This window comes from Eretmochelys imbricata, chromosome 1 (assembly GCF_965152235.1).
Source record: "Eretmochelys imbricata isolate rEreImb1 chromosome 1, rEreImb1.hap1, whole genome shotgun sequence".
NCBI lineage: Eukaryota > Metazoa > Chordata > Testudines > Cheloniidae > Eretmochelys > Eretmochelys imbricata.
The window spans coordinates 338,241,766-338,266,080 of NC_135572.1; the positions used below are offsets into that span (position 1 = coordinate 338,241,766).

At 46.1% G+C, this 24,315-nt stretch overlaps 2 protein-coding genes across 2 annotated transcripts in view; one reads left to right on the forward strand and one right to left on the reverse strand.

Moving 5' to 3' along the window:
* Positions 1 to 4,814: 4,814 nt before the first annotated feature.
* Positions 4,815 to 13,934, reverse strand: LOC144258926 (uncharacterized). Its single transcript, XM_077807069.1, has 3 exons — positions 13,878 to 13,934; positions 9,413 to 9,945; positions 4,815 to 6,523 (listed from the first exon to the last, which is right to left on the reverse strand). Exons 1-3 carry the CDS (start codon positions 13,932 to 13,934, stop codon positions 6,121 to 6,123), a joined length of 993 nt encoding a protein of 330 aa, XP_077663195.1. The 3' UTR covers positions 4,815 to 6,120.
* A 6,796-nt stretch (positions 13,935 to 20,730) lies between these two features.
* GNAI1 (G protein subunit alpha i1) overlaps positions 20,731 to 24,315 on the forward strand; it is a 69,193-nt gene continuing 65,608 nt past the window's right edge. Inside the window, exon 1 of the mRNA XM_077836129.1 lies at positions 20,731 to 21,162. Within this exon, the coding sequence (XP_077692255.1) occupies positions 21,045 to 21,162 (118 nt within the window). The 5' untranslated portion in view covers positions 20,731 to 21,044. The remainder of the gene's footprint in view (positions 21,163 to 24,315) is intronic.

A 24,315-nucleotide genomic window follows, 5' to 3' on the forward strand; every position in this document is an offset into this window, starting at 1 on the left:
AAAAATAACAAAAATTATTCTGTAATGGCTATTTCAACTGATCTCCTGGAAGGATCAGGAGGGATTTTTTTTTCTCCCCAATGTATTCTGGGCTGTTTTTTATCCTTCCTCTGAAGCAGAGATGGAGCTGGCTGGAGATAAGACACTGGATGGTGGTAGCTGGTGCTCGGGAGCAGTACAGAGAATTCCTTCTCAGATGCTTGGCTGGTGGATCTTGCTCACAGGCTCAAGGTCAAATAGATTGCCATTTTCAGGATCTGGAAGGAATTTCCCCCTAGGACAATTAGCAGGGACCTTAGGGGTTTTTTCCTTCCTCTACAGCATGGGCTACTTGCTAGGGTCGTGGGCATTGGTACATCTCAGTCCCTCCTATTCTCTGCCTGTGGCACACAATAGTTTAGACTCCTGAGGGCACTAAAACTTTAGATTAATCCAGGTTATTGCCCTCGATGTGGGGGGTAGCAGCGTGGAGTTTAGTGGCCTGTGATGTGGAGGCCTAGATAGGATGATCTGATGGTCCATTCTGGCCTTAAATTGTATGACATGATACAGTACAACAGCTAAGCTGTGTCCCTAAGAGCTCCTGGTTGAATTCTTTTAAGGTCCTCTTCCAAAACTCTAATTTTTGGCTCCCCAGCTGATCAAACCACAGAAATAACTTTCTAAACATCTGTGGAAACTACTCAAAGATTAACCTGCTCAACTTGATGTAATCCCTTGGGGTTTAGAGAGCATGGCCCCTGTAAATCTTTTTCCTATTGGGGAGGGGGAGCAGTGAGAAAAAGGAGGGAAACTTGGGGGTATGGCTCTGGAGCCCAGGGAGAGAAGGGCTGCAGCTGGGAGACCCTGAACAAAGTAAAGGAGAAAAAACCTTCCTGAAGCCTGGGAAGGACAGGGCAGCCGATCGGAAACACCCCAGGACAGGAGCCAGGAGGAACACTGTGCTAGGGAGAAATTGCCCGAGAAGGACAGGCCGAAGCTGGAACCAGTATCACTGCTGCCCAAAGCTGGATGGGCCTGTTAGTACCGGGGCTTGTGACTTTGCATTGAGAATAAGGAGGGAGGCTGTAGCTAGTTAAGTGGGGCGGTTGTCTCTCTGTGTGGCTTTGCAGAGAGCGGCAGAAGAGGGCACCAGAGGGATTTGTTGGGAAAAGTTCACTGGCACTGAAGATGACCAGGAGCACCCAAGACTCACCCTTAAACTGGAACTCTGCTCAGGATTCCTGAACTCTGTGTGCAGACACATTGCTCAGTGCCTGCCCTTTCAGACTGTGTTACCACTGGGCCTGTGGGGCCTTGGTTGAATGCAACCCTGTTCTACTGCTCCCTCTACATTTCCCCTTTTTTTCTCCTCTCATTCCTCTATAAATAAATATCTCCCTTTGTTATATCCATTGTACTTTTCCTGTGGGTGTGGGTGTTCACTCTGGAAGGGTTTGAAACAGGTGCCCCTGGGGTGGAAAAAAATTTCCTGCTGCATTCCTGAGCACGCCATCTCTTGGCCAGAGCTGCCTGCAGAGCAGACTCCATCTTGGCCACGAAGGCGTTAAAGTTGCATTGATATCACAACTTGCAGGCTTAGAAGAAATTGGAATGGATCAGGAAGACGTTTGAGATGGTGGATCCATTCACACTGAAAAATATAGCTTTTTGGCAACTAACAAAAAAACTACCTTAGAGGTGACCATAATAATGGACTGTAAGTCTTCAAAAATCCAAATGACTCTGCAATGCTCTTTAGACTGATCACCTGGAAGGAAAGACAAATTTTAAAATCAACTAACAGCAGTGCAACAAAGTGATAACATTGTCTGAATGAACTCAAACAATAGACACCATTATGCAACACCTGGAAAAGAGTGAAGTCCTGGCCCCACTGAAACCTGTACAAGTTAAGTGGGCCAGGATTTTACCTAAAGTCTCCAGGAGTACAAAACATGGCTGTAAGAGACAGCTTTCACCCTTAACTGTAGTTATCTGCCTTCATAACTTTAAAGACAGAATTTTACAGGTTGCTATGGTAGAGAGATCTTTACTGACTCAAACAGGAAAATCTGTCATTTTCCAAGATTTTTCTCTCCATTTATTGTAGCAGAAAACTGCATTCAATCTTGCAAGAAAACTATTGAGAGATCAGGGTATAACATATACTTTACCATTCACCCAGCAATAATTAAGATTTTTAAAGGAACAGAAACCTTTGTTTAAAAAGCCTGAAGTTCTTAAATTTGCAAAGATTCAAGAGCAGAAAATTTAACTCCAAGAATCTTTCTGGTATTCTTGTGTATTAATAGTAGTATGTAATTTTTAATTTTATATTTTCAGATATTTTAGATATGATATTTGAATGATTTTTTTATGAATTATATGTGCGTAGTGTCAATGTTTGTTAACTAATAGGGGACATCACTTGTAATAATTTTATGACAATTTAACTTTTGATAACTTTTGATAACTTCTTTGACAGGGTTACAAGCCTTGTGAATGGGGGAAGCAATAGATGTGGTATATCTTGATCTTAGTAAGGCTTTTGATACAGTCTTGCATGACTGTCTCAAAAACAAACTAGGGAAATACTACCTAGAGGGAGCTATTATAAGGTGGGTGCATAACTGGTTGGAAAACCATTCCCAGAGAGTACTTATCAGTGGTTCAAAGTCAAGCTGGAAGGGCATATCAAGTGGGGTCCCACAGGGATCAACTCTGGTTCTGGTTCTGTTCAATATCTTCATCAATGATTTAGATAATGGCTTAGAAAATACACGTATAAAGTTTGTGAACGATACCAAGCTGGGAGCGGTTGCAAGTGCTTTGGAGGATAGGATTAAAATTCAAAATGATCTGGACAAACTGGAGAAATGGTCTGAAGTAAATAGGATGAAATTCAATAAGGACAAATGCAAAGTAGTTCAATTAGGAAGGAATAATCAGTTGCACACCTACACAATTGGAAATGACTGACTAAGGAGTACTGCAGAAAGAGATCTGAGGGTCATAGTGGATCACAAGCTAAATATGAGTCAACAGTGTAGGGTTGCCAATTTTGCTTGGATGTATACCTGGAGATTTCATCATAGGACACAATCTTTAATTAAAGATTAATCTTTAATTCCTGGAGACTCCAGGACAATCCTGGAGGGCTGGAAACCTACAACAGTGTAACTCTGTTGCAAAAAAAGCAAATATCATTGTGGGATGTATTATCAAGAGTGTTGTAAGCAAAACACAAGATAATTCTTCTGCTCTACTCCATACTGATTAGGCCTCAACTGGAGTATTATGTCCAGTTCAGGGCGCCACATTTCAGGAAAGATCTGGACAAATGGGAGAAAGCTCAAAGAAGAGCAACAAAAATGATTAAAGGTCTAGAAAACATTATGCATAAGGGAAGCCTGAAAAAATTGGGTTTGTTTAATCTGGGGAAGAGACGACTGAGAGGGGACATCACAACAGTTTTCCAGTACATAAAAGGTTGTTACAAGGAGGAGGGAGAAAAAATGTTCTCCTTAACCTGTGAGGATAGGACAAGAAGGAATGGGCTTAAATTGTGGCAAGGGCAGTTTAGGTTGGACATTAGGAAAAACTTCCTGTCAGGGTGGTTAAGCACTGGAATAAATGACCTAGAGAGGTTGTAGAATCTACATCATTGGAGATTTTTAAGAGCAGGTTAGACAAACACCTGTCAGGGATCATCTAGATCAATGGTTCCCAAACTTGTTCCGCTTCCAGCAGCTCCCATTGGCCTGGAGCAGCGAACCGCGGCCACTGGGAGCCGCGATCGGCCGAACCTGCGGATGCAGCAGGTAAACAAACCGGCCTGGCCTGGCCCGCGAGGGGCTTTCCCTGCACAAGCGGCTGAACAAGTTTGGGAACACTGATCTAGATAATACTTAGTCCTGCCATGAGTGCAGGGAACTGGACTAGATGACCTCTTAAAGTTCCTTCCAGTCCTATGATTCTGTAATTCTGATTCAGAGCAGTCTTTGCCTTCCATATATTCTGAAGACTATGTAGAAATAAAGACGAGATCTGTATGAAATATAGATTCATAGATACTAAGGTCAGAAGGGACCATTATGATCATCTAGTCCAACCTCCTGCACAATGCAGGCCACAGAATCTCACCCACCCACTCCTGCAAAAAACCTCTCACCTATGTCTGAGCTATTAAGTTCTCAAATTGTGGTTTAAAGACTTCAAGGAGCAGAGAATCCTCCAGCAAGTGACCTGTGCCCCATGCCACAGGGGAAGGCGAAAAACCTCCAGGGCCTCTTCCAATCTGCCCTGGAGGAAAATTCCTTCCCGACCCCAAATATGGCGATCAGCTGAACCCTGAGCATATGGGCAAGATTCACCAGCCAGATACCCAGCAAAGAATATGATTCATACTCTTTTTGTTTATATAGACCCTTGATCATTCTTTTTCATTTTCTTTTCCTCTTCTGAACTTTTTTTCTTCCTCATCTTTTCAACACTTCACCCTTTTACCAGACCAAGACTGCTAACCAAGGCTGAATTCAGGTTTTTACTCTCAAACATACCTTACCTTAAGGTCCAACTGTGCAACCCTTAGGTTGATGAACATTTACTTACACCAGTTAAATTAAACTGCTTGCATGAATAAGTGTTATCCAACATGAGTAAAGCTTGCACAATCTGGCCCTTACTGATTAATTACTAACATAATTGAATGAAAAGGTTTGTTGCCGGCACAGAGTGCCCGAGGCAAGCAACAGCTGGGTTCGTTGCCCGGTATGCGTCGCGCCAATGACCACAATGGAGTGGAGACGCAGAGTGATTTATTTGAAGCGTCAAAGAGGGCGCAGGGAGACTAAGCTGTCTCAAATCCTGCAGCCGTGCAGAAAATTCCAGTATACATTTTATACCTTTGCCTACTTCACTACACAAGCTTATGCAACCAATTACCTGTTGCCCCGTACAATACCGTAGCCAATCAGTTAAAGCAGCCAGTTGTGTTTTTCCTCAGTAGCATTGCCCGAGTCTTGCCTTATTTGGTCCTATTTGTTACTGGTTTTTGCTAAACATTTCTGCCTTATCTATCCGTTTCCCAGGCCAAAGCTGGTCTTGGCTGGTGAGCCGTGTGCAAACCTGTCTGTTTGCGTGCTAGCTTCCTTAGAGTTATGCAGGGTCACAGAAAGTTCAAGGAGCAAAAGGGCCTTAGTTTATCTGGCCTAGAGCAAGAGGGCTTCATTGACATTCGTGGTCTTCCACCCTCCCGAGTTACCTAGTGTAGAGCTCACTGTCACCAACAACTCCCTCCTTTGAGACTACTCAACAAGCTTGCAACTGAGTTTTCTCATATTCCCTGGACAATAAGTGATTAAGTGCTGAGGAGTTAGAATCCTCAACAAGAGGATATAATGGGGTTTCTGTGGAGCGGGAGGCACATATCTTGTATATGAGTGCTTTACAACAGGCAAGAAAGAGGAGAATGATAATACACAACACGGCACCTGTGACCAGAAGACGAACAATGCCTCCCCCCAAGTCGGGCAGCCATCCCCAGAGTGAGTCAAAGATAGTGGGCTCTCTTTCCTGGGCTTTCCACTGGTTAAGGGCCTGTTCGGCTGACAGGATGTGCTTGTTAATATCCTGTGAATTTTCTGGGACATACGTACAGCATTCATTCCCAATCAGGGCACACACCCAGCCCTGTGCAGCCAAAAGATAATCTAGGGCTTGGCGGTTTTGCAGGGACAACAACCGGAGTTGATAAAGTTCCGTGTTGAGGCTCCTCTCTATGGCCAAGGTATCATTGGTGAACTTGGTGAGGAATACAGAGAGCTGGTGACAGAGCTTGGCCAATCTACCCACACCATATGCTGGGAGAAGGATCATACCGAATCTATCTTTCTAATGGGTTCGGGGGCATACAGGGACTGCTGGTGCCAGCGCCGGCCCGATGGGAGGTGGGCCATGACCCGAAGGGAGTGGCGTTTGCTTTTATCCACCCATCACAGAGGTCTGACCAGTTGTGGGGTTGCCCTCCAAGGGAAGCTGGCTGCATGATAGGGGATCTGGGAACATATCCAGCAGTTGGAAAGATTAAATTCCCGGGAAAAGGCGATTTTGAGGGCCTCATAGGTATTTACATTCAAATTAACGGTTCCCATCCATCCCTTCTTTAGAGAGAGAGATGGGGAATACCAGGCAAATGACACCCACTATGAGGGACCTCATGATATATATGCCCTTGTAGCCCTCCCCCCCGTGCTTATGTCTTTTTAAACAATAATTTGAGTCCAAGATTGTCGGAGGGTGACGTGGTGATGGGCTGGACGGTCCACTGTTCCGCTGGTGGAGGAGCAGGCGAGAGTGATGGATCCAGTTTTTGTGTCCCTCGACCTTTGCCGCCGTGTGGGAAACCAGCAGGACGGTTTGGGGTCCCTTCCACTTCTCTTGGAGAGGCTCGTCCTTCCAGGTACGAACCAGCACGGAGTCACCTAGCTGCAAGGAGTGGACAGGGGAATCCAATGGAAGAGGCTGGAAGTCTTTGGTATACCTGTGGAGAGAAGAGAGAACAGGAGACAGAGAGCACATAAACTGAGATAAAAAACCACATCCTATTTCCCACTCCCCTGCCAGAACCGGTGTCCCATTCATAGGCCATGCCCTTCCAAACATAAATTTCAAAGGGACTAAGCCCTAATCTACCCTTCGGGAGAGTGCGGACGCGGAACAGGACAAGGGGTAGAGCATTGGGCCATCGCAGGGAGGCTTCTTGGCACACTTTTGAGAGGTGTCGCTTAAGGGTTTGATTGGTGCGTTCCACTACACCACTGGCCTGCGGTCTCCATGGCATATGGAGTTTCCAAGGGATCTGTAAGGCATCTGAGATGTTTTGAACTATCTTTGATGTGATGTGCGTCTCATTGTCAGATTCCATCCACTGGGGGAGTCCGAAGCGGTGAATAATTTCCCTAACGAGCTTGAGGGCCACTGTTTTGGCAGTGCAATTACGGCACGGGAAGGCTTCAGGCCATCCGCTGAATTGGTCCACCAAGACGAGGAGATATCTGAACCCTTGAGTTCGGGGAAACTCAGTGAAATCTATTTGCCACACCAGTCCGGGGCCTGGAGTGGGTTCCAGGGTAGCTGGTGTTACTGGATGTACTGGCCAAGGGTTATTCTTTTGGCAGACTAAACAGTCAGCTTGTATCTGGGTAGCCAGGGGTCGGAGTCCAGAAGTTAAGAAGTATTTTCCCATTAGCTGGATAAGGACCTCTCTGCCGGCGTGAGTGGTTTGGTGTAGCTGCTGCAGTACTGGCCGGATCAGGCCCTTCGGTCAGAGGATCTTCCCTTCCGGGGAATGAAGCCATCCCTCTTTGTCCTGAAGACTGAGTTTGTCAGCTAGTTTCCTCTCTTCCCCAGAGTACTGAGGGGTTGGAAGCTCCCCCATTGATGGGATAAGGGTATGCATGTGGGCATCCTCAGCTGCCGGTGGAGTCGAGGTGGCGGCATGCTTGGCTTATCTGTTTGCCCTGGCATTGCCCCTGGCCACGTCTTGATTTTCCCTTTGATGGGCTCTACAGTGCACCACAGCTAGTTCTGAGGGGAGTTGTACAGCTTCTAGGAGCCGGAGAATTTGGGGCCCATACTTGACTGGGGAGCCTTGGGCTGTTAGCATTCCCCTTTGCTTCCACAGGCCAGCATGAGCATGCAGCACCCCAAAACCATACTTTGAATAAGTGAAAATGTTGACCCGCTTTCCCTTTGACAATTCGAGTGCACGGGTCAGGGCTACTAGCTCAGCCAGCTGGGCAGAGGTCCCGGTGGGCAACCTCTCGGCCTCTACGGTATCATGGAAGGTCACGACAGCATAACCCGCCCTCCTTTGCCCCTCCATGACAATGCTGCTACCATCAGTGTAACACTCATAATCTGCATTTGGGAGCGGCTGATCCTTTAAGTCCTGGCGGCTGGAGCACTGGGCATCTATGATCTCTAAACAGTCGTGTTCCTGTTCCTCTGTTTCTGGCAAGAGGGTGGCTGGGTTAAGGGTGGGGCAAGACTGCAGGGTGACCTCGGGGTTCTCTAACAGCTTAGCCTGATACCGAGCAATCCGAGCCTGGGTGAGCCAGAGCCCATCCTTGGTGTCTAGCAGGGCTCGGACCATATGGGGAGTATAGATTTGCATAACCCCTCCCAATGTTAGCTTCTCGGCTTCCTCAAGTACTAAGGCAGTAGCTGCGAGCGCCCGTAAACATGCTGGCCAACCCTTTGCAACCTGATCCAGTTACTTAGAAAAATAAGCCACGGGACGTTTCCCGGGTTAGCACTCCCAGGGCCACCCCTTTTCGTTCATGTATATACAATTGAAATGGCTTTGAGAGATCCGGCAAACCCAGGGCTAGAGCTTCCGTCAGCTTCCTTTTTAGGATTTTAAATGCCCTGTCGGCTTCTGGGGACCAGTGAAAGGGGTTGTGATCTGTTCCCTTGACACAGTCATATAACGGTTTAGACCATAGTCCAAACTCTGGGATCCAGATCCTGCAGAAGCCCGCCATACCCAGAAAAGCCCTGAGCCGTTTACAAGTGCTTGGGGTAGAGACTTGACAGATAGCTTCCTTTCTTTCGCTTGAAAGCTGACGCTCCCCTTGCATTAACTGTAACCTGATTCCGCTCCACCTCAGACAACAGGGTTCTCAGGAGGATATTACAGTTGTCTCAGTCCGGCTTGTGACTACTGAGGCACCCCTCAAAGACTGAAATAAACCAGCTTGGGTTCGAGGAGAATTCCCCAGCCTGTGTTTTAAAAGCTGCTAGGTCTATTGGATTGAATGGTACACGGGTGTAAACTTGCATGGTGGTGGCCTGGTGTCCATCTGCCCCTGGGCGAGCCACAACAGTCTCAGTAATCAAAGGATAGAGTCCCACCGAGGGGGCAATCTCTGTAACCCGAGGTGTCCTACCCTTATAAGGTGGGGGTGTGGGGGCCGAAGGGGACACTGAATCTGCCATTACAACATTGGGGAGGTTCTGGGGGCTAACATTAGCTACTACCTGTCCTGTTGGAGTCAAATTACAGCTCTGTAGAATGTCCTATCTCTTAAAGCCATAAACGCTTGTGCATACAGATGTTCATTCCATTTACCCGTTCACTGACAAAACAAAACTAATTGGAGGATCATATTATAATTGATTGACCCTCCTGGTGGCCACCATTCCTGATCCTCTAGCCGATATTGAGGCCAGTCTACTGTACAAAACCTTTTCAATTTGCTTTTAGTTATTGGATCTGATCCAAACGCTTTCCAGTTTGCTAGAATGCATTCTAGGAGCGTGCACTGTGCCCTGCCTGTAGTACTCTGTCCCTGTCCCATATTCCCGGACGACTCTGGGCGTCCCCAGGTCTTAACAGAGAAAGTCCAGACCACTGGACTGTTCCTACCTTTTCCAAGGGACCGGTTCCTCACCATCGCCTGCAGTTGCTTCTCCACTATAGGGGCGCGTTGCACCGTTGTGCACTTCGCGGTCGAGCAAATCGCGTCTCCTCCGAGGCCTCCCGATAAACTCACAGGTGCGTGCTAGGCGTCGTCGCCACAATCCGTCGGCCGCCAGGAGGGGTCCGAGCAAGGCTAAATAGCAGCCTTGAGCCCACCCAGGGATGCCAAGAACTGTTGCCAGCACAGAGTGCCCGAGGCAAGCAACAGCTGGGTTCGTTGCCCAGTGTGCGTCGCGCCAATGACCACAACAGGGTGGAGAAGCAGAGAGAATTATTTGAAGCTTCAAATAGGGCGCAGGGAGACTAAGCTGTCTCAAATCCTGCAGCTGCGCAGAAAATTCCAGTATACATTTTATACCTTTGCCTACTTCACTACACAAGCTTATGCAACCAATTACCTGTTGCCCCGTACAATACCGTAGCCAATCAGTTAAAGCAGCCAGTTTTGTTTTTCCTGAGTAGCATTGCCCGAGCCTTACCTTATTTGGTCCTATTTGTTACTGGTTTTTGCTAAACATTTCTGCCTTATCTATCTGTTTCCCAGGCCGAAGCTGGCCTTGGCTGGCGAGCCGTGTGCAAACCTGTCTGTTTGTGTGCTAGCTTCCTTAGAGTTATGCAGGGTCACAGAAAGTTCAAGGAGCGAAGGGGCCTTAGTTTATCTGGACCTAGAGCAAGAAGGCTTCATCAACACTCGTGGTCTTCCACTCTCCCGAGTTACCTAGTGTAGTGCCCAGTGTCACCAACAGGTTCAAATGGCACAATCTATATTTAATATTAATAAACATAATATGCACATTTCAGTGTTTTAAAATTTCAATAGAAAACCTGACCTCTGAGTAAAGGTTATACAAACTGGGCATTTTTAGTCTTGAGAAAAGAAGACTGAGGGGGGACCTAGTAACAGGCTTCTAATATGTTAAGGGCTGTTATAAAGAAGATTGTGATCAACTGTTCTCCATGTGCACTGAAGGCAGTACAAGAAGTAATAGACTTAATCTGCAGCACAGGAGACTTAGGTATTAGGACGAACTTTCTAACTATAAGGATACTTAGGGACTAGAAATGGTTACCAAGGGAGGTTGTGCAATCCCCATCACTGGAGATTTTTATGGACAGATTAAATAACCACTTAATAGGGATGGCCTAGGTATACTTTGTCCTGCCTCAGCATGGGGGGATTAGTTTAGATCAGTGGTTCTCAAAGCCAGTCCACTGCTTGTTCAGGGAAAGCCCCTGGCGGGCTGGACCGCGCCCCTTGGCCTGCACCGCTTCCCGCAGCCCCCATTGGCTTGGAGCAGCGAACCTCAGTCAGTGGGAGCCGCAATTAGCCGAACCTGCGGACGTGGCAGGTAAACAAACCGGTCTGGCCCACCAGGGGCTTTCCCTGAACAAGCGGCAGACGAGCTTTGAGAACCACTGGCTTAGATGACCTCTCAAGGTCCCTTCCAGCCCTACATTTCTATAATTTTAAGATTAATAAACAGAATATGCACAGTTTAGTGCATCCTCCCTTGGACATTCTCCCATCCTTGTATTATCTTTGGTGAGGTTAACAAGTCACCACTGTTTTCCATCTGAGATGGGATTCTGTGCTGCACCTCTTACAGCTGTAGCACAGAACTTGCAGAGAGCAGGGAGAGATTCCAAGCTACTCTTAAGATACCTTTGTATCCTCTTGATCCTGGGCTGTGTTGGGGACTGAAGTGACCCCAAGTGTAACTTGGACTGCCCCAGGGGTCTGCCTGAGTTATGGCAGCCTCCCTTGATTGTCTTATGATCTGTAATATGCCTGGAATCTCTGCAACATGCTCCCAACTCACCCCTCCTACGCCAGGGCTTAAAAGGGGGTCTCAAAGGGAAGTCTTTTTGCTGTCTTCTGCAGTGCCTATGTCGCAGGAATCCTCCCCCAGCTAGAACTGGCACATTTAGGGCCCTTTATACAGCTCTGGCCCTTTTACCATGTGTAAATAGGCCAGAGCAGGGTGTGAGAGGCTCACCCATTGTGTCTTTTTGGATTTCAGGATTTCTCTCCCTTCTAATGTCTTTTGTGGGGAATATCCCCTTCACTCTACATATGCCTGGAGAAACAAGGCAAAATGGTTTCTGTGGACCATCCTGAACATATTGAGCAGACTCTGCCAATCAGGAAACCTGAAAAAATGTCATTGTAATTCAATATCTGAAAGTGCACCACCAAAAAGTTGCACTGAAAATTTCAGACACAGAAAAGAATGTTTTACTCAACTTTGGCAACGTTTTTGCTAACAAGAAAAATTGTTCATGAGTTGTCAAATTCACATCAGATGTGTGTCTACTAGGTATTCAAATCTAGTGACATTTGTGAATGTGATGTTTACTGTGAAGGACCATGCCCAAAGGAGAAATTCAAATGTGACTAAAAGTGAAATAATCATGATTTGACTTAACACTTAACTATAAACTTTTTAAAAAAATGTCTAATTCTCCTAGCTGTGGCATCTCATTCCTGTTCTGCTGTGACAAACCTGAACGCATAATTATGTGACATCAAGACTGCCATTATAGCCCTGCAGAAACTCAGGTTAGTATTTTTAGATAATTACAAGTTTTTGAGAAGCATACTTATTAATTTAATAATTATTTATTTTGTAGGGGCTAAGAAATATCTTATCCCTCTTGCTTACTTGGGGCATTCAGCACACCAAATCATGATTATTTCATTTTCAGTTCAGGTTGTATGGGAATGTTGGGGAATGGGGCCTTCTTTGGTATGATTTTTCATATTATATCATAATAAAAAGCCTTTTCAAAACATATGCATTATACTACAAGAAATCCATTTACTGGAGCAGCTATGGCCTGATACCATAACTCTTCTAGAGTCCTCATATCTATGACATCTCAGACCATTGCTCCCTGGAGTCTCAATAACTGAGAGATGACCAGTGTGACTTGTGGGGAACCGGACGTTTTTTCTGAAAGGTTAATTTAAAATAAGTTAAGCATCAAATTGCCCCTCTATCTCTTATTTCTGGCATTTAAAAATACTTTAACTGCAAATATTTTGCCAGAAATTATCTGTAAGGATTACTGGATTGCATAGTATGCTCACACAAAACTGATTCTCCTCTCCATTAGTGTAATTAGAATTAATTCCACGGAAGTAAACAGAAGCTGCACTATGTATCTGAGGGCAGAATCAAGCCCTACATTATAAGGCATTCACCCAGCTCTTCTATCTAACACTGTTACTCTTCTGCAACACATTACATTTTATTTTCACTGAAATCTCCACGGCACTGATAGTAATTACTTGCATCCATTGCATTCTTATCAGTATATTCAAATTATTATACTGTCCAGTTGCCTGCTCAGTCTACCTAACATTATCTAGCTATGATACTATAAAATTTACAAACCACATGTTGTTTAGTGCTTTTGGCTGCAACAAAAATTCTGGTTTGCATTAAATGTAGACGGGCAAGTTGATGATATCGATTTGATGAAGTCTGTAGTGGAAAAGCCATCCCTACAGAAGTGTTACATTTAACATCTGGATGCTTTTTTTCACCAATGAAATTAATGTACTGGGACAGGACTCTCAACTGGTTTATTATCATATGAAGCAACTCCTGACTATTTTAGGTTTTTATTAGCTACATTCCTGCACTGGTTATGTTACAAATGTTGGCATGAATTTTAATTTCCAACAGTAGTATAATTTTCTAAGGCATGCAATGACTTATTGTGTCTACTTAAATAGGAGAGTAAATTATTTACGAAGACCTTCAAGACCATTTTAATTTACCATCTCTTGGTGGGAGTCCAACTACAAATATATTACTAGGTGGTGTGCTCACAGTTAAATAGTGGCTTCTTGGGCCCAGATCCACAAATGGGAGCTAGGTGTTGGACAAGTGTCACAATACCTAACTTTTAGGCACCTATACAATCACAGGAAGAGCACGGCTATCCACAAAGCCTGAGTTAGGAACCCATGCACCTATACAATGAAAGGGGAGAGATAGGCACCTTAGAATGCCATGCACTAAGCCAGCACACTAGGCAGGGAGCCACCTAAACTAGTCAGTAGGGGATGCTGGTGAGAGGGGGATGATAAGCCACATCCTTCTCATGGAGTTTGGTGCCTAAGTCTGGGTTGCAGGGAGGCATCTATCTCTGCGTGTGATTCATGAACCAGGGAAAGATAAGCATTTGGCTGCCTAAATTTTGTCTGGGGCCCAATCAGAGGCTGTCTAACTTCACATGCTGCTGCTGCTACTGACTACCCTATGAAATATACTAATGTGGGTCTCCCTCAGTCTCTCCTATTGAAGTTTTTTCCAGTTTAATTAAATAATTGAATGACTAAACATTAATTGGGTCAGAGAGAGTTAGAATTACTCTGTAGCCCCGGGGTTAGGGAACTTACCTTAGACATGGCAAACTGTTGTTCAAATCCCTTCGCATCAGGCAGAGGGATTTGCATCAGGGGTCTCCCACTTCCCAGGTGATTAACCTAACTACTGGGCTAAAGGTTAGAAGGAATGACTCCCTTCCTCTCTTCTCCCCCGTCTTGGGTAGAGTTAAGTGGCCTCAGTGCATGCCTATTGGAGAGGATCCCACACACAAGTTAAGCAGATGAACACTGGTCTTTCCCCTGGTTCATGAATTACTCTAAGGCCTAGGTGGGAGACAGGGGTCTGGGCACCTAGTGGGAGATAGCAGTGCACACGCTCAGAGGTAGAAACACAGGTGCCAAGGAATTTTTACTGCAAAGATAGGAGCTGAGCGACTTTAAGCACCTATGGGGTTAGGCGGCAGCCGAGCAGCAATTTTATGGATTGCAGTCGTGCCTAAAAATGGGACTTAGGCCCCTACGTACCTTGTACTTCCCACCCATATAAGCTATTGAGAACTGAGGACAACTCATTCTGTCAGGCCTGGTACATCTGTTATATATAACAAATGCCACAAGTCTACCTAAAAGTGAGTTAAAGTCAATATGGAAAATGCCAATTAAAGAAAAACAAAATCCATCATTTATATGTGCTAGTTTGGGGTCTAGAATGAGGCCCAATTATGCATCCATTGGAGTCAATGGAAACTGAACTGGGGCCTCAGTTCTCCAGGCAGGGATTATCTTTGTGTTAGGTGTTTGTACAGGGCATAGCAGTATGTGGTTCTAGCCTACGATTCGGATCCCTAGGCACTGTGGTTCAAATGATAAATAATAATGGAGTGTTACAGCTACAAAAATGCCAGGCAATGGAGAACTGGGACCAAAAGTCTCATCCAATCAAACTAATTGCATACTTGCTAAGTGTAAAGTGTGACGTTACTAACATAACCTGTGACTGTATAGATCATTGGTGGAACCAAGGTCCTTTAGTGGCACCAAATCTTGTATAAAGGGGGTCAAATAAGGTGTCTAGAACAAAGTTATGGTTTGCTGGTTATGATTATTCTATCGGTATGCATGTATCATTTTTGTATTTAAAGTGATAAGTATCAGCTCTATACTGTCTGTATTTCAAACCTGTGCTGTGCTTCTGGGTGACAACCCAGACAATTTGGCATCAGCACTATCTAGCCTGCTTGATGGCCCACTAAGGACCATCAGCTACACAACTGACCCACTGAGCGAAGGTAGATACACCTTGTGACTCAGCAAGGTATGCAGGGACCTGCCTATAGATAGAACTCTAAGGTTTTTCTGTGCCATGTGCAGGATAGCATGTCTTTGGAACAAAGAAAGCAGAGACCACATGGCAAAAGACTATAAAAGGCTGATGCATCTCCTCCACCTTGTCTTCAATCCTACTTCTTGCCTCTGGAGGGACTTTGCTACAAACTGAAGCTCTGAACAAAGGACTGAATGACCCTTCCCAGCTGTGGATGTACTCCAGAGACTTGATTTGAACCTGCAGTTTATTCTAACCACTGCTACAAGCCTAAACCAAGAACTTTGCCATTACTGTATGTAATTAATTCCATTTAACCAATTCTAGCTCTCATCTATATCTTTTTCCTTCTATGATTAAACCCTTAGATTTTTAGATTCTAAAGAATTGGCAACTGTGTGATTAGTGGGTAAAATCTAACTTGTATATTGACCTGAGTCTGGGACTTGGTCCTTTCGGATCGAGAGAACCTTTTTTCTTTTACTGGCATATTCGTTTTCATAACCATTCATCCCCATAATGAGTGGCACTGGTGGTGATACTGGGAAACTGGAGTGTCTAAGGGAATTGCTTGTGTGACTTATGGTTAGCCAGCAGGGTAAAACCAAAGTCTTCTCTGTTTCGCTGGTTTGGTTTGCGTCGGGGTGCAAAGGAACCTCAGCCTTGGGCTGTAACTGCCCAGCTATAAGCAATTTGTCCTGAACTGGTATTCTCAGTTGGGTCCCATGAAAGCCAGCATCATTACATAAGGGGACTATTGTCCCCTTACTAAAACTCGGTGGGGGTGTTTTGGTTGGTTAGCTCCCAGTACCAAAAGAAAGGGGAAGGGTCAGCGGGAAATCAGGACCCTGAGGCTGACAAACCCCAGGAACAATGGGGAGAAGCCAATGCTCCAGGTTAGCCTGGCCTCCCTGTCAATCAGGCTGATCAGAGAGTCAGGAGGTTGGGGGGTTCCCGTCCTCCCTGTGAGCTGGAATTGCCTGGGTCAGACAGAGTGGGGCCGAGCTAAGGAGAAAGCAAGGGCCCAAGCTGAGCTGGGGAGAAGAGCCGTGCCAGATCCAGAGGGGCCAGAAAAGAAGCCCAGGAAGCAGGTCCAAACTGGGAGCAGAGTCACAGAAGCAGCCCACAGACCAGACCTGTCCTGGGAGCAGAGCTGCAGCAACCAGAGCCAGAGGGGCCAGAGAAGCAGCCCAGGGAGCAGCAGCAGCAGCCATGCTGAGGCAGAGTAGAGCTAGAGATGGAGCTGGAGCAGTCCAGAGCTGAGTGCAGTGAGCAGCTGGGGAGAGCAAGGGGGACCCGGGGCAGTGGGCCCAGCGCAGGGAGATGCCCCCAGCCATGAGGCCCTGCAGGCCAGACTTGAAGGGGGATCATAAGCCTGACAGGGCAGGGTCAACGCTGGGAAGAAGGGTCCTGCCACCTAGAGCCTGAGGGTGTGTGGTTATCGCCAGAGCAAGTGTCTGACCTGCAGCATCCCTGCAGCACAGCCAGGCCCTGAGAAGGGGCCTGAAACTTGTGAGGAACAGACTGAACTTTCTTTGCATTCCAGAGATGCTGTTGATGTCCCTGTGCCACAGAGCGGGATTATGTGTTTTCCTTTAACCTTTTCCATTTTTTCCTTATTTTTTTAAATCGATTGCTGTTTAATAAATTGTATTTGCTTTGAACTGTATGTAATGATCAGTGGATCAGGGAAGTGTCCAGTGTGGAGAGAGCACCCCGGAGTGGGAACTCCCTAGCCCCTGCCCTAAGTGACCACAACAAGGTTGGGGGTCGAGCTCTCCGGGAATCCGGGTCCAGTCTTGTTTGGATTACGAGGACTCTGCCACACAGGAGAGTGGAAGGGGAGCCCTTGAGGTCAGGCAGGGCTCTGGGTAAAGGAAGTGGGAGTGAGGACTCAGATCCTTTTGCTAGCCCACTTCACCGCCGTACTGTATAAGCCAGGAAAGTTCCCCACAATAGCGGGACCATTTCCCCGCTCACCCAAAGGTTAGATACTGCAACCATTACGCATGTTGGAAACACTTCCGTGGGTTTTCCCATGAAATTCAATGAGACTATTTGGCTGAGTGGTCACCAACAAGGGTTGCACAGTTTAGCCCTATATATAAGATAAATGGATCATAATGTGACCCTTCTCCTATGTGTCATCGACAGCAACAATGTCTGGATTCAAATAGCTAGGGATGTCTCTTACAACTAACAAACCCCACCAGCTCAAACCCTCAACCAGAATTTCTGGGGTCACTACATACTTTCCTTGGGGGTTCTTAATAGGCAATAATCCTCCACTCACAGGCAGTGAATCTATGTAATAAACATTTAAAAGCTTAGTTGGGGAAAAGGAAACAGCATCAACTAAGGAAAACACAACTACACTATATCAATAATAAAACACTTTCCCATGGCAGTAGTCCATTAATTCTGTTCCCTGCCTGCTGGTGTCAACATCCAAGAGGCAAATGTCCCTTTACCACATCACTTCTCACTTTCCCATCACTGAACCCCACTTTCTGTTCGGTGTAAGTGGGTAGCATGGCTCCAGAGTCCTGAGATGCACTTGATCAGGCCTGTCCCAAATCCCTCAGGTCTGCCTGGTTGTGTCCTGCAATTCCATCATCTAACCCAGCTATAGTAGTTTCAGCTTTATTCAGTAGCTTGATAGGAGGGGCCATATTGGAGTTCACTCAGCTCCATCCTCCCTGGGCCCCAAGGAAGGGGGTTAAACCTCTGAAAGCCACAGAATTCCTGTACTACATCCTATGTACCTCAGGCCCACTGGCTTCCATGATTCCATCTTATTCCCTATTGTCTGCTGCCCCAGTCCCTCCCTCAGGGAGAGGAGAAAGTGGTAAAATAGCTCCACATACCAAAGAGAGTAGCTGTCCACTATCTGCTTCCTCCAGTCCTTTGCTCCATCTCACTTGCAAAACCCAGGCTTTTGCACATGTGGGAAAAGGGGGGGGATGATGCTGTGGAGATGAAATTCTTCATTTCTGTATACTCTAAATTTTATAACAAATCCCTGTCCCAAGGGGAATGACCTGTCCTACTGTCAAAATTTGAACCACTGCGATGAAGAACACTACAAACATGCTGCGATTCTCAGCTCAAAAGGAGTAAGTTAAAAGTGATTGAATTCAGAATTACTTTTCTTAAATTAGTAGATATGTACAAAGGAACTGGGTTATTTTACAAAAGCTCATCTGGGATTTCATACACATCATTTTTGCAATCCCTCAAATAGCCAACCTAGTGACCCAAATCCCCCTGATTTTATTTCATGGCCACCATTCCTCCATCTATTTTAATCTACTTTAAGGATCACTGTTGTAGCATAATTCACCCGCTTCATTCTTGGAAATGAGTAAATTATGCAGCTGCTCCCAAAACTCTCTGGTTTGAGAAATGAGACTGACACTAGGTCTCCCAGATGGCAGAGCAGAAGCCACAGTAGACCATTGTTTATTTTGATACGTAATAACACTAATAAATAGCAGAGCTAGTAAAAAGTTGTTCATTTTTTAAATGAAAAATAGCTTTGGGGAGATGGTGGTTGGGGGAAGGTGCCAGAAGTGAACCAAAACTGAGCACGGAACGCACATGTGGCTGGAAGAGGTGGCAACTGATTGGGGTGGGAGGAGCAGGGCAGGAAGCAGATTCTTGTGATGAAGGAGGATGAGGAGAGCTGCATCTTCCCTTTATGCTGCTAATTATACACTTGAGATTTATGACTTCTGGCCCAGGAAGCTGTTTCCTGCTGCTGGTTAACCGAACCATTTTTCTTCAAATTTGGCTTCATTTTCTTTGCTGAGTGATGACTTAAATCATGCCAAATTTGAAATGTTACGTTCAGTTTGAGAGTTTAAGGTATTTTAATGGGGAATAATTTCTTCATTGAAAAATGAAATTTTTTCAACCATAATTTGATACCAGCTAAACTTAAAAAACAAAACAAAACAAATACCCTTCAATTGAAGTCAGTTGTGGACATTTTCACAGAGGGGATTTTTTTAGTCTGTGAATATCGGAAGGCACTGCAAGTTTCTCATCTTTAACTATACAATAGTGTTCACTGTTCCCAAGAGAGAACGTGACATCTTCTTCAGTAACAGTGGTTCTTTGAGCTGTGTTGTCCAAATCAGTTCTGTTTCTGGTGCATGTGCACCCCGCATACAGGAGCCCAGGTTCTTTTGGGCAAGCTCAACTGGGCCCATGCCCTTGCACCCCATCTGCCCTCCCCTGCACCCCAGGGCCTAAATAGCAGGGGCCCCAGAATGGCTGCAACTGGGAGAGGGTGCCGTGGTGGCAAGGAAGCAGGGGGAGTGCAGTCCAGGCACCGTGAACCACAGTTACTGGTTAGGGTTGCCACCTTTCTAATGGCTAGTAACTGGATTCCCAAGGCCCCACCTCTGCTCCGCGTCTTTCCGCCGAGGCCTGTCCCTGTTGCTCATGCCTCTTCCCCCTCCGCTCTCTGAATCATCTAGATATCCCTTCACCCCTTGGACTCCCCGGGGACCCTCTGCTCCAGGGCTGGGACTGGAGCTGCTGCAGCTTGACAAGGAGCCTGCCTGCTGGTAGGAGGCAGCCCTGGCTGAGCAGGGGCTGGAAAGGGTTAATGACCCAGCACCTCCCCATGCCCTGTGGTAACTGGACTTGTGGTGCCCTTCAGCACATGTGACCAGAGACGGCCAAGTCCCCTTTTTGACCGGACTTTCCGTTCCAAAACTGGGCACCAGGCAACCTTAAATGGCAGCCAGAGCCCCCAAAACGAATTGTCTGGGTAAAACCCAGGCGGGCTGCGCGGCAGCCGCATGCCGGGTAGGTCAGTCCTGCGCCCAGTCACCCCCCGTGCCAACTCCTGCCATGGCGCTGCAAACACGGGAGCCAGCCTCATCATGTGAGAAGTTCCACCCCCTAGCGAATTTGAGCCCTCTGATTGGCTAACGCCCCCGTTTCTGGGGCAGACTAACCAATTAGAGCTGCTGCAGCCAGAGCTCCCTGTCCCCTCTTGTCACAGGAGAGGAGCGGCAGCTACGGGGCCCGCCCTCCTCTCCTTCTCTTAGCAAGGGGGCGACAGGGCGGTTCCTGGCGCCTCCTCGCTCCCTTTTAAACGAGTTTCATGACTTTTGAGCCCCTGGGGATTACTGTAGAACTCCTGCGCGCCCCCCGCAAGGCGCTCGGTCGCGGTTGGCTGATGCACTCCCCTGACCGGCCTAGCCGCACGGAACGGGTGGGCCGGGCTTACTTTCCCCAGTCAACGGGCGGACTCACCCGCTCCTGTTGGTACAGTCTTGAATGGGTGACTCCTCCCTTCAGTAAGACTGGTACAGTCTGGTACTACAACCGTTGAAATTCAAAACTCCCTCAACTCTGGTCTCTGGTTTCCCCGTTAACAGAATTTTTATTAAAAACGGTCAGCCCGGTGACGTCACGCAGACGCAGCGTGGACTGGGAGAGGTGGTTTGCCCTTTTCCACCCCCTCCCCATTTTTCATCTGGGTTTCTTACCCCCCTTCTTTTCCATCCCCCCACCCCCGTTTCGCCACAAGCTTTCTTTAACCCGAGCAGCCGTGCGCACGCGCACTGCCTTCCCCTAGAGCGAGCGGCTCGCGCTCCCTCACGCGAGGTGTTTGGCGCGCGCGCGCGCGCGCTGGTGGGGCGCGCGAGAGACAGGCGGCGCCTCGGGAGCTGAGCAGCATCACTGGGCTGAGGGAGCTCGGGGAGAGGGAAGCGGGTCCCTGCTCTCGGGACCGTTGGCTCAACTCACGCCCGGACAGAAACGGCTCTGAGCCTTGTCTGGTCAGCGTCGTCCCCCCCACATCCCGGTGCGCGCGTGTGGGGGTGAACTCTGTCACCTGAGCGCCTCCACAGGGGGGCTTCTGGGCGGGGATCGTTAAGCACCTACCGCCCCCCAAGATGGGCTGCACGCTGAGCGCGGAGGACAAGGCGGCGGTGGAGCGGAGCAAGATGATCGACAGGAACCTGCGGGAGGATGGCGAGAAGGCGGCCAGGGAGGTCAAGCTGCTCCTCCTAGGTAAGGGACGGGGCTGCTGCACTTCCCGGCCCGTGGGCCCGGTGTCCCCGGTCCGCTGCTCTGTGCCTGCCCGCCCTGGGCTCCTCGGGGCAGGGATCCTGCTTCGCCTGTGCGCTGGTGGCAGCCGGTGACTCCCTCCCCGGGGCCTGGCACGGTTCCGGGTAACACTCCTGAGCGCCCGCTGCCGAGGGCGAGACGTGGCGTGTGGCACCTTGGAGATGTTACTGCCCCGTGTGGTGATCCCTCACGAACGGACTGTGGATGTTCTTGTGGTCGCCATGCCTCATAAGTTCTCGGGGAGTGGGGATAGGGAAGGCAGCCTCTCCCGAAGAGCGGCGCGCTTGGCCTCTACTGGCTAGTGGAAGAATTTACGGAAATTGGAATGATCAGTGTTGTAATGTAGCCAGCACCCTTGGGTTGGACGATTTTTACTTTAACGCTTGCCCCCTGTAGACATGCCCACACGTTTCACACTCGCCTTTTGAAACAGCACACGTTAAAGGAACACACAAAAGGGTACTACTTTTACTCTCCCTATGTTCTGCTTCCACGAGGAACACTTATTTTGACTATACTTTAAATATCTATCTTAAAATCACCTTTTGTGATTGGGTTTTTTTGCAATACGTAATTAAATGAATCACTATATATTTGTCTTCTGCATTCATACAGTTGTGACAGTAGTTTGTTAGTCCTTTCCATGATGATTTGGGGTTGGGTTTTTTTTGACATATTTTTAACAGTGTTTGGGGAACGTGGGGATGTATAAACCAGGAAGTTTAAGAGGTTTTAAAAAATCGGAAGTGAACATTTAAAATCCTTCACTTAAGTAAATGTTACATAATCCTTAGTTACAAGCAGAAGATACTTTTAAAATTAATGAGGGAAGTGAGATTTGCACCATACTATTATTGTGAGGTATCTTGTATTATATATTTTAAAAGTACAAACTGAACAGGGATATATTAACCCACATATGCAAACTCAGTGAACTGCATGGTTTTTCTGCCTTTTAGAAGCTGCACTAGTAGTTGATGGTAATTTCAAAAGGAAAAGTTTTCTGATTTTTCCCAGGAAATGTTAACTGCCAGAATAATACTCTGATATATATTTTTGCACAGGAAACAATTCTTCTTCTTTTCTATTCTAATGTCTAAAATGGCACATTGGATATCTATTGCACAGGAAACTTAAGTTCTCTCCTGGATAGGTGTAGAGGTGAAACAAGCTTTGTATGGAGAAAAACAAATGTAGTCCTACACTGCATTCATGCACTTGTTTCCTTCATAAGAAAAATGTCAACAGATTTTTTTTCAGAATATCAGGCCTGTTTGGTTAGTGCAATGCTTCCTCGGCCATTGATTGATTGTAGCATGAAAGGTTAAAAGTATGTCAGTGTTAAAAGTGTAGACATTCTAGTGTTTCTGTTCCTGAAGGTGATAGAAACTGCTCATTTTATTATTACGGTAGTGCCTACAAACTCCAACCGAAATAATTTTTTTAAGCATTTTACTATTTTCTGTGAAGTTTTAATTTGTGCAGTTCTAGTATGCACAAATATTTGCATGACATCCATAGACGCACACTTTGAACATACCCTTTTAAAAGCATGATTTTTAGATAATTGTATTTTCACTTTTGTATTTCACAATTAATAAAGTCCTCTCCGCAACTGTTTCTCCTTAATTAAAAGTTTCACAAATTCAGGGTTTGTAATATAGGAAAATACATAGACTTCTGTACAGTTTTCATGCAGTGCCAGTGTATATAGCTTATCTGCTCATACCAATACATTTTGAGAATAGCATAACCCAGGAGTTGAAAGCTTGCTTCAGTTAAAATGGGCTGTGAAAATCAGAGAGAGAATTTTTATTGGGGCTGGATCCTAAAGTAGTTGTGCAGGAAGAACCCATTGAAAATAATTGGACTAAGATTTTACATAATTAAGGACAGCATGAACAGGCCCATAATTCGGAGAATACCTCTTGACCTATTTGTGTGGCTCATACTGCACCAAAGTTGGTTTGTTTCTCCTGGTGTTTTTTCTTGCTACATAAGAATGGCCATACTGGGTTAGACCAAAGGTCCATCTAGCCCAGTATCCTGTCTTCTGACAGTGGCTAATGTTAGGTGCCCCAAAGGGAATGAACAGATCAGGTAATGATCGAGTGATCTATCTCCTGTCATGCATTCTCAGGTTCTGGCAAACAGAGGTTAGGGACACCATCCCTGCCGATCCTGCCTAATAGCTATTGATGGCTCATCCATGAACTTATCTAGTTCTTTTTTGAACCATGTTATAGTCTTGGCCTTCACAGCATCCTCTGGCAAGGAGTTCCACAGGTTGACTGTGCGTTGGGTGAAGAAATACTTCCTTTTGTTTGTTTTAAACCTGCTGCCTATTAATTTCATTCAGTGACCCCTAGTTCTTATGTAATGAGAAGGAGTAAATAGTGCTTCCTTATTTACTTTCTCTATACCAGTCATGATTTTATAGACCTCTATCAGATTTCCCCCCCCCCTTAGTCATCTCTTTTCCAAGCTGAAAAGTCCCAGTCTTATTAATCTCTCCTCATAAGGAAGCCATTCCATACCTCTAATCATTTTTGTTTTCCTTTTCTGAACCTTCTGCCATTCCAGTATACGTTTTTAGAGATGGGATGACCACATCTGCATACAGTATTCAAGATGTGGGTGTACCATGGATTTATATAGAAGCAATATAATATTTTGTTTTCTTATCTATCCCCTTCTTAATGATTCCCAACATTCTGTTCACTTTTTTGACTGCCGCTGCACACTGAGTGGATGTTTACAGAGAACAATCCACAATGACTCCAAGATTTCTTTCTTGAGTGATAACAGCTAATTTAGATGTCATCATTTTATATGTATAGTTGGGACTATGTTTTCCAATGTGCGGTACTTTGCTACTATCTAGACCTATCTGTCTACCCCAAATGATTAGTTGTTAAGACAAAATGACTAGAGTCTACAAAAACTATTTTTGTTTTAGTACCGTGACTTGAGTGTTTCTTGTTGGGTCTTGTGCTAACACATATTCAAATGCTAGGTGTTATACATATTGAAAATAGTAGTATTTCCATCTTTTTTTTCATTATATAAGAGCAGAAATTGCACCGGTTAAACTAA

What these genes read in the sequence shown, in the direction of transcription:
- LOC144258926 (XM_077807069.1), bottom strand. Translation starts at nt 13,934, where the DNA reads ATGCAAATCCCTCTGCCTGATGCGAAGGGATTTGAACAACAGTTTGCC. An exon ending in AACAGTTTGCCATGTCTAAG is followed by an intron (nt 9,946 to 13,877) that starts GTAAGTTCCCTA and finishes GGACCAAATAAG; the next exon opens with GTAAGGCTCGGGCAATGCTA. An exon ending in GAACCGGTCCCTTGGAAAAG is followed by an intron (nt 6,524 to 9,412) that starts GTAGGAACAGTC and finishes TTCTCTCCACAG; the next exon opens with GTATACCAAAGACTTCCAGC.